This window comes from Camelus ferus, chromosome 20, assembly GCF_009834535.1.
Source record: "Camelus ferus isolate YT-003-E chromosome 20, BCGSAC_Cfer_1.0, whole genome shotgun sequence".
Classification (NCBI taxonomy): domain Eukaryota; kingdom Metazoa; phylum Chordata; class Mammalia; order Artiodactyla; family Camelidae; genus Camelus; species Camelus ferus.
In genome coordinates, this window is record NC_045715.1 from 6,507,899 (window position 1) to 6,522,192 (window position 14,294).

At 38.9% G+C, this 14,294-nt stretch overlaps 1 protein-coding gene across 1 annotated transcript in view; it reads right to left on the minus strand.

The window, feature by feature from the left end:
• OFCC1 (orofacial cleft 1 candidate 1) overlaps positions 1 to 14,294 on the minus strand; it is a 247,041-nt gene that overhangs the window by 62,547 nt on the left and 170,200 nt on the right. Inside the window, exons 16-17 of the mRNA XM_032462476.1 lie at positions 12,390 to 12,642; positions 4,901 to 5,064 (exon numbers count right to left, since the gene is read on the minus strand). Of these exons, the coding sequence (XP_032318367.1) occupies positions 4,901 to 5,064; positions 12,390 to 12,642 (417 nt within the window). The remainder of the gene's footprint in view (positions 1 to 4,900; positions 5,065 to 12,389; positions 12,643 to 14,294) is intronic.

Genomic DNA, 14,294 nt, shown 5'->3' on the forward strand with positions numbered 1-14,294 from the left:
TTCACTTTTTTGGTTCTCTTTAAAAGGGAAAGATTCCAACTGAATGTTAGAATAATTTCTATAAAGATAAACAATGTAGAAAGTTTCAATTTCATAAATAAATTGGGCATTGGTAGACACTGATGAGTCAGAGCAGCAGACTGTTTTCTCTGTATGCAGTATCAGAGTCATTCAGTAAAATGTTAAGTTTAAACTTTCCATGATCAATTTAGTTAAGAAAATTTGTTACTTTCAAATAGATTAGAAACAGCACATACATACGCGTATTTTCTTTTTTTTTTTTTTTTTTTTTTGCCATTTTGGGTATGTGTGTATAAATATCAGACTGAATTGTATCAAACTGAAAATACTGGATCATATCGGATGAGAGAAGAGAAAGAGAAAAGCAAACATGAAAAAATTCTATTACTTAGTGAATCTAAAAGAAGACTATACAAGCTCATTGTACTACTGTGAATTTTTATAGGTTTGAGTTGTTTTTAATAAAAAGCTAAAATTTTATGATACTCTTGATATCATTATATCATCATTATATGGTGATGATAGAAACATTTTAGATTGATTTAACAATACAGCTATTCAATATGTCTGAAAATTTTACATTTTAAAATTATTTCTTCAAAATGTAATTAAAAGAGTAGCTATGTTTCACCTGTTCATAAAGCCTTAGGCCTTATTGTTTATAGAAGTAGGTCACATATTATGCCACAGGTTCTGGTGATGGACAATGAAACAAAGTAATCTACAAAGTCCTCTGCCCTGTGTCCTACATTTGAAGCAATTCATTGCCTGGTGAATGGCAGAAGCTATTATGTTTGGTTCACATCTGAATGTGGGTCATTTACAGAAACCTAGCATATGACATTTCTTTTAAAGCTAAAAAGGACAAGTGTGAACATTTAGCTAATACAGTATTTTAAGAGTCATGAAAAGGATGGAATATATAACTTTAAATAGCTCTAAATTCAAAAATACATTAAAATGAAGAAGAATCAAATATGATTGTTCATTTCTAACTCCACAAGTTACAAATGAGTTTAGCAGTCTGGCTTTATACATACTGTAGTCAATGTGCTTATGATGTAAGTTTGAAAACTGCTTATCTACTGGTGTAAATACTGTTCTAAGAACAGCTCTGAACAGACAGCATGTAAAAAGTCGAGCTTCTTAGAGGGTGACCACAATACGCTTGCCAAAATTCATTCTTTTTTTCTTTAAGTGTTCAAATCCATATATTCTTTAGCAGCATTGGTGAACACTTCAGATGAGGTGTGTGACACTGAAATGTTTATATGTATGGAGAAAGCCTCCATTGGCTTTCTAGAAACCCTTGGCTAGTCACCATTCTTTTCAATAGGAATTAAACTCCAAATAGCTTTGCAGGATGATGGATCCCTCACAAGTGTGTCCAAGAACACCAGGAACCCATCCGCAGTTTTGAGCACCTAAGGTTGCCACATAGTAACCTACTTACCAGATCATTAAAGAAAAAAAGACAACCTGGAGAGAAAGGTGGACTACAGGGATTGCGAAAGTGGAACTGAGATTTGGAAGCACCAAGTTAGAGCAGAGAACTGGCGAGAAGACAGCTAGAGGTCATTCTGTACCTGTGGCATGGTTAGTACTTCCCTAGGTCCTCTGGATTTCTTACACACCGTGCCGAAATATTTTGCCTTTCCTCCGCTGTGTGCATTATTGTGATCCTTAAATTTTTTTTTCCTTCCACATGGCACTGTATTTTTTTAAGTTGGTTGTTGCCAATGAATTCAAACTAAAGTCCTATCCTGATCACTTGGATAAATCAAATTCACACACACGAGAGCCATGTGTTAACCTTTCACACTCCTTCACTATATTCCAGCTGAGAGTTCCAAATGAAAAACACTTGGGAACTAGTGTCCTTTGAACACACAGCTTGTAAGGCACATTTTATTTGAAAGAGGATGTGTCTCTTCAGCACTGAGATAATGCGTTCATGTTTTTAATTGAACAAACATTTGTTGTGTGTCTACTGTGTTGCAGGCTATTTTCTGGGTCCAGAGATGAGATTGGTCAACTCTAGAGTTAACCGTCTTGCCTTCAGTCCTTGGTCCAGAGTTTCCGGTTGTTTTGCCTCCATATTTCTTTTTCATTCTCACTTGACTACTTATGTAACATTTAAAACACATGGTTCAGAGAGTTTAACCTACCATTTTATGCACCTGTAATTCTCCCTGGCTTGTGGCAGCAAACCAAAACAGTTGCTCGTTTTGTTTGACTCTTTGTTCAACTGTTTTAGCGATAAGTGTAGTGAAAACGCTTCAGAAGATCTGTATAGTTTATACATCGGGCTGACACAGAGAAGTGGAGAATAACACTGGCTCATGCACAGGGACTGTGTCATTTCGTGCGAGTACTTACATGGAAGTGAAAAAGGAACCTTCACGGCCCAGTGGCCTAAAACAAGCCCGAACCATGGATGTGGGCTGTGCCAGCAAGACGATCTACACGTTGTCACTTCTCTCAGGCACCTGCACTGTCTTAACACCTATTTGTCACTGGTCAACACTCACATACCCACTTTCCCACAAGCTTAGATTAAAAAAAAAAAACAACAACAAGCAGAAGTGCCAGTAGATTATTCCAGTTTCTTTTAACCCAGCATTACAGAAACTGGCTATTTTACCGAAACACAGTTCACCAAATGACTGATCAACAGTTTAGACTTAACTGACCAGCTTTTATTTTCTTTTCATAAGAGAACATCATGGCATGTTAATTTTGAAATCTAGATGCTAAATTTTTGCTGTAAAACTCCTTCAACTTTTCTATATATCCGACATTTTTCATAATATAATGTTGGAAAAACCTTAAAAAGAGAGAGAGAGAACATCAGGTCAAAGAATGTTCTGTTTCTCTCTGATTAAGCTTCTTGTGGGGACAGATGGAGATAGCTGGGGTAGAAATAGATGGTTGGGGTAGAAATTTCTTCTTCTATTTGCAGAATAAAAGAAGGGAGGGGAGTGAGCATATAGCATGAACTCAAGTGCCCACACCAAAGAGCTTGAGTATGAGAAACAGAGAGAGGTTACCGATGGGCTTTTGGCAAGTGGTCCATAGTGAACTGATCTGGACCCAAAGCAATGAGCCATTTGGGTTATGATTATTCAGTTTACTGGAGCTGACGCAATGTACCATCCAAATTTTTAAAATAGGTCTGTTCCTGTACCAGCATGTCATAAGATGCATAGTCCATTTTTGCCTCTCAGAACACAGAATACCCATAATTAGGTGACAATTTAGGGGAGGGTAAAACTTGTTTAGCTATATATTAACTATAAAATTTTCAGAATTTTTTTTCTACTGTAGTAAATAATATTTTGCCTTTAGTAAGGAAAATTGTAAAGAAGATTGATTCAGAAGTGGAAAATCTTTGACTATCTTATACATATTCACTAGACAATGAATATGCTCATAATATTCTCATCAAAATCTGTCTTTAAATTATTTGAATCTAAATTAATTTTCCTAAGTAATAAATGACAGCAGCTAAAAGTTATAAGGCTATTTGGCACTATTAAGACAATGGTTAAGAATACACCAGCACCCCAAAAACTAATTAACTCGAGTACCAATCCTTTAGATTTGTGTACAGCTTCCAGGAATAGGAACGCTTAAACAAATCTGACATTTAAATTGTGGTTTCTCATTCTTTTTATATTATAAAGAAATATGTATGCAGACCATAGATCTTTTGGACTATTCAGATAAAGAATTTAGTATCAAAGGATCCATGTAAAGTCAACAGAGGCTTTACTTGGAAGGTTATGAGGAACTCTGCAAAGCCAAATATGCAGTAAATGTTCTGAGAGGTATCAGTGGTCCTCAGAGTTTCTCCCATGTGCCAATGCCTATAGATGGCCATCTATTAAAAATTGGGTAAAAGGGTAAATTTTAAAAAAGAATCTCTAGAAAAGAGCATCTCAATCTATCACATCACAAGCAACTTTGTAAAGTTATACACAGGAAACGATGGAAAAAATGTATCAAAAGATTAACAATGCTTTGTTGCGATGGTGAGACGATTGGTGTTTTTTAATTTACGTTTTGATTCTTTTTCAATTTTTTAAACTAAATAACATATATTCTTCCTATAATAAGGAAAAAAGTCATTAAAAAGATGCATGCTTTTTTTACAGCCACAAAGTTCAAAGTAATTACAGCCAGCTGAAGAACTTCATGGAACAGAGGCAAGGAACCAGTGTCCCAGTCAACTCCCCACTTCACGTGGCGGGAAGAGTGGGAAGAAAGTGGGTGGGGAGAACGAGGAAAAGAGGATTTTAGACAAGCTTTCCTAGAAATTTCCCAAAATGGCATTGTGTGTCCAAGGATTACTCTTTGTCTCTTGTTGGTTCTTGGTGTGAAGAAACAAGTATAACAATTTACAGCAAAATTAGGTCTCCCTATTATGGAGAAAATATTTCCCTAAAAGTCAAATAATTCCTCGGCTGGTCTTCATGACAGCTGTTAGACACAACAGAGATTTCTACCTTAGACGCGGAGACGTGATTCTATCTTCTCTTCTTTACCCATGTTCTTAAAGCCTAATCATACAGCAAGGAGACTGGAGGCTGAACGCTCTGAAGAACAAAAGGACCGGGGGTGGGGAGGGTATAGCTCAAGTGGTAGAGTGCATGCTTAGCATGCACAAGGTCATGGGTTCAATCCCCAGTACATCCTCCAAAAATAAATAAACTTAGTTACCTCCTCCCTGTCAAAATAAATAAATAATACAATAATAAATAAGTAAAATATTAAACAGGTGTATGTGTGACATTGTGCTGTACACCAGAAAATGACACATTGTAATTGACTGTACTTCAATAAATAATAATAAAAAAAAAAGACTGAAACACCTTACCTGAGACAGTACAAATACAAAATCAGAGATGAAATGACGAACAGGAGGATGTAAAGTAGCACCGTGAGCATCACACCAAGAATCCCTGATTGCATGGTTCTTTCAAACATCCAGTAGAGCTTTGCTGCGTCAGCTACAGGAGTCTCCCCGCTGTGGGCAAGCCGCTGACAAAAGGAAATACAAAGTAAGAAAAAAATTAGGGTGGAAAGTTAGTTAGATCATCAAGTTAGGTTAATTTAAATACGCAAAGACCATATGATAGTATAATTTGTTTTTTGGGTTTTTTTGTTTTCTTTTTGGGGGGTTCTTTTGGAGGTAATTAGGCTTATTTGTTTTGTTTTAATGGAGGTACTGGGGGTTGAACCCAGGACCTCGTGCATGCTAGGTATGCACTCTACCACTGAGCTATACCATCCCCCCTGTTTTCAAATTAAATTAAATTTTCAAGGTGCTGAAGATCACCAGATCTTCAGCTGCATGAAGGAAAAGAGAAAGACTAGGTTTGTGTGGTTGGTTTACCAGGATTTTTCTCATTTTCCCTATAAGCATTTAAATGTGTGCTCCACATGCAATTCATAAAGTAAAAGCCATGTTTTATTTATGTACTATTAACTTCTGAATTTAATAAGCACAAGCTATGCAGAAATTAAATATGATGGTGGAAAGATTCTTTTCTTTCTGAAGCAGATGTGAAAGGAGTTTAATTTGTGCCACGCATAAAATAGATGGCTTATTTTAGAAACTTATAAAAAAAAAGTTATCAGGCTATTTAATGTGAGCTTGAAAACCAAAGTTTACATTAGGTCAGTTTAATAATGTCTTTATTTCAGACAAGGGAAAACATATTCTATATTGGGTTAGAAATAAATACAGGCAATGAGATCTTTAAAAGCAAATATAAAATGCTACATACCTAAGGCATTATCATGTGGCATCTTTGACCTTTTGAGTTTTATAAAACATGAATGTTCTTTAATTACGACTCTCATGATCTAGTGGAAGTGGAAGTCTTATGTAATAAAAATGTAAATAAGGTATTTTTTACCCAATGTAAGAGAGAAAAAAGAATTTCTCTACTCTTTAAACTGACAATTATATAAATAAAGCTTAATAGGGCACTTTAAAACTAACCCGTGGTACACATGTATAGATAAAAACAGAAGCCTAGAGATGTTAAGTTGTATTTACTCTACACCAAAAAGTCCATTAGTCATTGGGCAGTGATATAATTTAGACGTTTTGACACTCAACTACTGCTTCCTCCACCACACCAAAACTTTTATTTTTATGTTCTGTACTGGTTAATCGGTCTACCTTGCAAAATGTGAGTCTGTTGCTAGGATTTTAAGCAGCAGATCTATAGCGGTGGTCATGTGTTTCCCCTACTTCAGATCTTTAAAAGTAAAAAAATAGAGACACGGGATTCACTGATGAAACACACACAAAAAATGACGTATGTTTGATGCCAATAACATAATCTAATTAATAGATGCTAATTGTTCATCTGCCCCACACATATGGTATTGAATGCCTATTATGCATCATTAAGCTTGAAGATAAAAGAGTGAATAAAATCACACAAAAGCCCTACCTTCCTGGAACTTTCATTTAAGTAGGGGTGGATGGTAGAAAACAAGTGATAGTAAGCATGTAAGATTAAGTAACATACATGGTATATTAATTAGAGAACAAAAATTTAAAATTTTTTATTATTATTATTATTATTATTATTATTATTACGGAGTAATTAGGTTTATTTGTTTACTTTCCAGTGGAGGTACTGGGGATTGAACCCAGGACCTCATGCATGGCAGACACTCTACTACTGAGCTATACCCCTCCCCAAAGAATGAAATTAAAAAAAATAAATAAAAAGCGGAAAAATTATAGGAGCAGTGGGGTGTGTTATTAAATATTTCAATCAGAAAAGGCATCACGGAAAAGGCACCATCTGAGCAAAGACCTGAAGGGTGTAAGGGAATGAGCCATTGCCTCCCAGGTGGCACTGACCCCACGCGGCCCTGACCCCACGCGGCCCTACTACGTCTGTGTGTGCGTAGATTTTGATTCCTCAACTAGAGCATCTAAGTTCCTGCTCGGACCCCTGGGGCAATGGTTGCTACCTCTTGTATCCCCCGCAGAGCATTAGTATCCTCACATACTACAATCCTCATGCTTGTTCACTTAATACGTAGGGTGCCTTAGGTTGTTCCGTTTATCCCCAGTTGGTCTCTCATTTGATTCTCTCAACAGTACTGTGAAATGACTAAGGTGGGTGTTACTGTTTCTGAATATTCTTACTGTTTTGTAATGCGGATGACGAAACTGAAGACTGGAGAGGTTGACTTGTCCAACGTCATATAGCTGACAAACAGCAGAGCTGGGACAGAATCAGTCCCCCCGACCCCGAGTCTCTGCTCTAATACTCCACAGTCACTTCAGATGGATTCTCAAGACTTCTTTGCTGAGTGAAAATACTTGCATTCTACTTGTGATCTTTGTTCTTATGGTTTATTCTTATCTGCCTCTACTGAGGCCAAGAACAGTGCCCTATTTATTCTGTATCTTTTAAAATCCTGTGCAGAGAGCAAATACATGCTGATCAATTAAAAGATTCAATAGCAAATCTTTCCTCTATTTTTTATCTAGATCAGGGCTCAGTTAGAGAATGAATTTATAAACTCAGTGGAATTATTGAGCAGAGTATCGTTAATGGGGGTCAGGGGACTGCACTGCCAACCTTTGAGCCAGCAAACTGAGACTGGCAAACTGTTCTTAGCAACATCACAATCAATCAATGCTTCAGTCTCAAATCATTCTGCCACATCTCCTTCTAGATTTACATGAGAAAAATGAATCCATAATAAAAACTATCAGTAAAATTAGGTATCATCTCTCTTGGCTCACTGACAGAGATCAAAAAATCATGTCAGTGGAAGCAACCTAAATATCCATCGACAGATGACTGGATAAAGATGTGGAGTGTGTGTGTGTGTGTGTGTGTGTGTGTGTGTGTGTGTGTGTGTGTGTGAGTGATGGAATATTATTCAGCCATGAAAAAGAATGAAATAATGCCATTTGCAGGAACATGGGTGAACCTAGAGATAGATGATTATACTAAGCAAAGTAAGTCAGACAGAAAAAGAACAAATATATGATATCACTTTTATGTGGAATCTTAAAAATGATACAAATTAACTTATTTACAAAACAGAAATAGACTCACAGACATAGAAAACAAACTTACGGTTACCAAAGAGGAAAGATGGGGGAGGGATATATTAGGCGTTTGGGATTAACAGATACACACTAGTACATATAGAATAGATAAACAAGGTCCTATTGTATGGTGCAGAGAAGTATATTCAATACCTTGTAGTAACTATAATAGAAAAGAATCCAAAAAAGTAGGTATTTATGTATGTACAACTGAATCACTTTGCTGTACACTTGAAACTAACACAACACTGTAAATCAACTATACTTCAATTAAAAAAAAAACAGAAACAGAGGAATTTTAAAAATCAGATGATTCTCAGCTTTATTCACTAGAAGGAAGTGTTGAAAGGACTGGAGGCAGGAACTCGGGCAGCCGCAACCTCACGAGTGACACTGAATCCAGGATAACGATGATGCCGCATGGAGCCGTAGTTCTCCAACTGTAATGCACAGGAAAATCATCTGGAGGTCTCATTAGAACCCAAAGTCCCTTCCCAGAGGCTGGCCCCCTTCCCAGAGTTTTTGCTTCAGTGGTGAGTGAAGCGCAGGGCTTGAGATTTTTGCATTTTTTGTTTTAAGCTCCTAGGTGAAACTAATGCTATTCATCTAGGGACCTAATTTTGAGAACCACTGCTCTGGAGCAGCTCTCACACTTCAGTGTGCTGTTAAATCACTGGAGAGCGTGTTAAAATCCATGTTTTTATTTCAGTTGGTGAGAATATCCAACTATGGACTCCGGCTGATCAGTGGGCCACAAGCAGCTTTAGCATTTTTTAAAAAACAGCAAAGGTAGGTGTCATCTGCGGTGAAACATGGAGTCTAACAGGAGAACCGTCATCATGCAGATGGGGAAGGAGCCTTCAGCTTTTCCTTCCAAGTGAAGAAAGATATGGGTGTTCTGCTCCTCTGCCGGGGTCCAGGTCGGCTTCCATCCGCTTACAGACCTCTGCAAGGGTTCTCAGGTGGCCCACCTGGAGGCTGCTTTCCCATCGGTTACCTCAGAGGCCCCAGGGTAAATTCAGGCAGCTCATTTTGTCAGCTGCCTTTGACGCAGTGCACCATTCCACTATTAATCTGTCTCAGGAACCTGACTGGGAGAAGGAAAGCAGCAGACTTTCCTTAGGAGAAGATCTCGGAAGAGCATAAAGGACGTCCTTCCCCAACAGCTTCCTGTGTGGCGTTGCAATAGGACCAGATGCGCATCCCGCCTACGGGCCTCTGGGGGGACCTGTGACACGTGGGACGTGGTCCTGCTGGAATGCAGGCAGCATCCTTCTCCACATCTCCTGCTCAACAAACCTTGACGGCACCGTCCCTTCCTTGCGAACCTGGAGTCTGAGAGAAGCAGCAATGTGGGGAAAAAATCCAGTTGGATCCAGCTCAGTCCACTCAGAGCCAGAATGGGGCTCATCAGAGGGTGAAAGAACAGGATGGGGTGGAAAACGCAACCGCGTCTGACGGACAAGGCGCCCGCTTCTGCCGTGTTGTCAAGGTGTACCCTGCTACTGAGGCTTCCGAGGGAGAGCAAAGGCTAGCACGTGAGGACAAGCCTTCCCAGCACTGGCACACTTCCCTTGGCACAGGGCTCAACCTCCAATCCTTAGCTGAAGGCTAGAAACTAGATCCACTGGTAGGCTAGAAGTACACTGCTTTTAGTTCATCGTATTAACGTTAAACGATCCACACGGTTGTGTAGCTTTGAGAATCACTGCTTTTAGTTCAATAATGTTAAATAATCTGCAAGGAGGTCATACCACTCGGAAGTGAGAAGTCAGAATTCTCACACAAAGCCTCAGAAGCCATCAGTGGACTCAGCACAGCAAGGACCCCAGTCTGGTAGAGGGCAGCTCGGGAACCCTGAGCAAGCGAAAGCCAGCCTAGCAAACAGCAAAGGGAAGGGATAGGCCTTCTCAGAAAGTGCCCAGCATCTTGTCACAGGGTGGTCTGGTCCACAGAACCAGCATCCTTGGCACCATCTAGGAGTCTGCTGAAGTGCAGCATCTCAGGCCCTACCTGCTGAATCAGTTTGCCTTTTAGTGAGATCCCCAGGTGACTCACAAGCACATCAGAGCTGGAGACACGCTGCCGCAGCATAGCATGGCCTAAGAGAAATGAGAGAGCAGCGGGCTTTGCGGACCCCAGCTGCCTCCCACTGCACCCAGGACCACATCTCCACCGGTGCAGCTGGGATAGCAGTTTGGTCTCCCGTTCCAAAAGCACATTATTAATGGTGGAATCCATTTCAAATACAGTTAACAAGCAGAGTTCATCAAAACATCCCATCCCTACGATCGACTAGGCTCAATGAATATAGTCTACACACATATAAACCAGTTGTAAACCTTTATTTTCTTCTTAAAGGAGAAATAGAGGGGAGGGTATAGCTCAGTGGTACAGTGCATGCTTAGCATGCACGAGGTCCTGGGTTCAGTCCCCAGCACCTCCACTAAACTAAGTAAATAAGTAAACATACTTGCCTACTGAAAGAAAGAAAGAAAGAAAGAAAGGGAGAGAGAGAGAGAGAAAGAGGAAGGAAGGAAGGAAGGAAGAAAGAAATGGGGATAATTTTATAAAATTTTATATTGATATATTTATACTACCCATCTGTTTTCTCGCTTGGGGTATATATTACATAGCCAGGTCTACAGTACAAAAATGCAGTTAAAATTCAGATTTCCTTTCCCTCTGTCTGTTAAAATTGCTTTAAAATCGGTGACTCCAAATTGAAGTTGTTTTTTTGACTGGAATTACTGTACTGTTTGCTAATATCTTTAAGTTGGCTTTGCTAATCTGATTTAAAGCTTTTGGCAAGTTCAATGGAGCTCAGACAAAGCAACTAAAGGGCAGGTAGTAGGGGGTGGTTAACAGGAAAGGCAGGAAAGCTTTCCCATTAACTCTTCCCTTGCCGGAGCCCGGCTCTTTCAAGCTGTACTGGCATTCCTAATCTTCCAGCACGCTCCCCAGGTGGCTCCACGCAGCTGTGCTGCCAGTGGTTCTCAAACCGTGCTCCCTAGACCCACAGCAGCAATGTCATCTGCTGTTAGAAATGCAGATTCTTGGCTCTCACCGCAGATCTGCCAAAACAGAAACTCTGGGGTCAGGGCCCATCGTGTTTTTTTTTAACAAGACCGGCAGTAGATTCTGATGCAAATTAAAGTTTGAGAACCAGTACGTTCCAGCAACACTCACCAGGAACTTCTAGGCCTTGCAAACTCAAAGCAACAAGGACATTTGGATGTGGCAATAAATTCACACGAATATCCACGTTAATTCTGCCTCAAATCATAGCCCCAGCTTTTACTAGTAAGTTAACTATTTTGAGGCAGTCAAATAACTGTCATCAGGAAAGATACATTTGATTTCACAAAAGAATATACTAATTTAAACTTGATGTAGAGATTTTAGTGTAATGGAAAACACACCAGCCTCAGAATTCACAAATCTGGGTTTTAGTCCTAATTACCATGTGTGCTGTGGCTCCGGACAAGTTATGTAATTGTGTGTCTGGTGTCTCCCAGCTCTAAAGTGGGAAGCATACTTGTCCCACCAAACCCATGGTGTTATTGTAAATATGCAGTCAGATAAATTGTGTGAAGGTGCTTGAGAAGTACACAGTACTCTCCCAATATTAGAATCATTACCACCATTTTTTATACATAATCATGTATGCTAGTTCATCATTCATGGTCATGAAGCCCTAAAACTATATATTTTAGAATGAAAATGCACTGTTTTGTCATTTCATAAACATCACAAATGTCAAAATAAATGCCTATGGAGTCATTTTTAAATCTATGTACTACTTAGAAATGTTTAGAAAGCTCTTATTCTCCTTGAGTAGATTTGTTATGGAAGAGTACACATCAAAAGGAAATAACCTAACCAATTAAAGGAACAACTGAACTGCATGACTACCTTTTTATAAAGTTTGGCTGTGAAAATCCTTAACGTTAAAAAAAAAGTTACCAAAAATGTTACAAAATAAAACTTCTTTGTGATCATTTTGAAAATGTACCAGTTAGTTTGAATTTGATCTCCAACATTATTTTCTACTTATTTTGCAAGTGTCTGTTTAACATAGTTAAAATTACACTTAAAATGATTGTTAGATATCCATAATTTTTAACTATGAGGAAAAATCGAGTAACTTCAATTTAAGGTGAATTTTGAATTGGTCATGATTATTGAAACTTCCCGTGTCAACTGATTTGTGCACTAAGGCTACATTCTATGTCAAGGACTCATATTCCGATTATTGTACTTGACTTACCCCCAGGACAGTATCCACAATAAACACTGCCAGTGGGTCCAGAACTGTCCATAGTCCCATGGTAATGATTAGCTTTGACAGGACGTCAGGGCACGAGGCAAACAGTAGCTGACAGCCCCATCTGATCAGAACCAAGGGAAGTATCGCTGCGTTCAGCATCAAAGGCCCCACCACAACCACAAGCGACTCCTCTCCGATGTCAAGTGAAGAGGCTGGGTAGCAGAGCTCAACTGTGAGAGGGGAAAAGTGGAACCTGTGGGAAAACAAAGCCATCACATGTGTGCAAAGGAGGAGGCTTGTCTCAAATGCTACCGATACAAAACACGTTAAAGAACGATATGCTTTCTTTTTTTTTAACACAGGAAACTGGACACTGAATAGGATCCCCCAAATTCCACGTTAGAGTCTTCATCTTCTTCTTAGTACCACCTCAGCAGCTCACTCTCAGGAAAAGGCAAAGTCCACCTGGTTCCTTGTTCTTGTAAATTTCACGTGCAGTCAGAGCAAGGAGATCAGTTTCATCCACTGAGCAGAGCACTCTTTACAGTAAAAACTGCCTGGCAGTTCACACAGACTCACTGATAGGCTATTTGAAATGCTAAATATACCAGTGGACTTAGTAAAGGCTCCATCTCTAACAGAAGTCAGAAACACAAATAAATCTCATAATTCTTCAGAATTTTGGCATAGTTGATTCATTTTGCTAGTGATTCCTCTAGCTACACCCCTAAATACAACAGTGGCACTGTTAACAAACAAAAACACCTAAAGGGACCACCTGACAGCACCTAAGGAGCTCAGGGCTGAGTCCAGGGTAGCCTAGTAATTCAAACAGCCTTGACCCAGCTGTTGGTACCATCTTTCCATGAAAGGTGAGCCTTCATCGACTCTCGTTTTTCCTTTCCTGTTTTTCAGCCTTAGAAAGCTATTTTGTAGTTAATCCTGCTTGTGCGTTCTTGCTTATCAGCTCTCTACTAAAAAGAGTTCTTCATTTTATCCATTCCTTGACCTTTGCTTTGAAGGAAAGTTTTATGCTTTGTTCATATGCTGCTGTGGGTATCAAATAATGTGTGTCTATTTCTTTTTTTTTTAATTGATGTACAGTCAGTTACAATGTCAACTGCTGGTGTACAGCACCATGTCCCAGTCATGCATATACATACATATATTTGTTTTCATATTATTTTTCATTAAAGGTTATTATAAGATATTGAATATAGTTACCTGTGGTATACAGAAGAAATTTCTCTTTTTAACCTATTTTTATATATAGTAGCTAACATTTGCAAATCTCAAACTCCCAAATTTATTCCTTCCCACACCCCGCTTCCCCCGGTAACCATAAGATCGTTTATTATGTCCGTGAGTCTGTTCCTGTTTAGTAGATGAGTTCATTAGTGTCCTCTTTTTTTTTTTTTTTTAAAGATTCCACATATGAGTGATATCATATGGTATTTTTCTTTCTCTTTCTGGCTTACTTCACTTAGAATGACAATCTCTAGGTCCATCAATGGTGCATTTCTTAGCTGAGGACCCGACACAGAGTAAAAGCAGAAGAGAATGCCCCTTGCTGCCGCAGCTATTGTCAGGTCTCATAACCACAAAGTGACATGGAGCTCATGTATGACTCAAGCCTGCGGACCTAGACAACCGTCAGCAAAGTACCTTCACACATTAGGTCCTCTGTTGCTTAAGAAATGGAATAAACTGGGCTGTCAAGATATTTTTTTGCACTCTCATTTCATTAACAACCAATAAATATAGAGTTTTGTTTTCTATTGAACAAGAGAGTGGGCAGCAAAAAGCAACTAGCTGAAGCATATAATATTTGTCCTTTCTGCTTCAGAAACTCACACACACAAAAAGAGAGAAAGAAAAAAGTGAAGAAAGGAATATAGTGTCTAT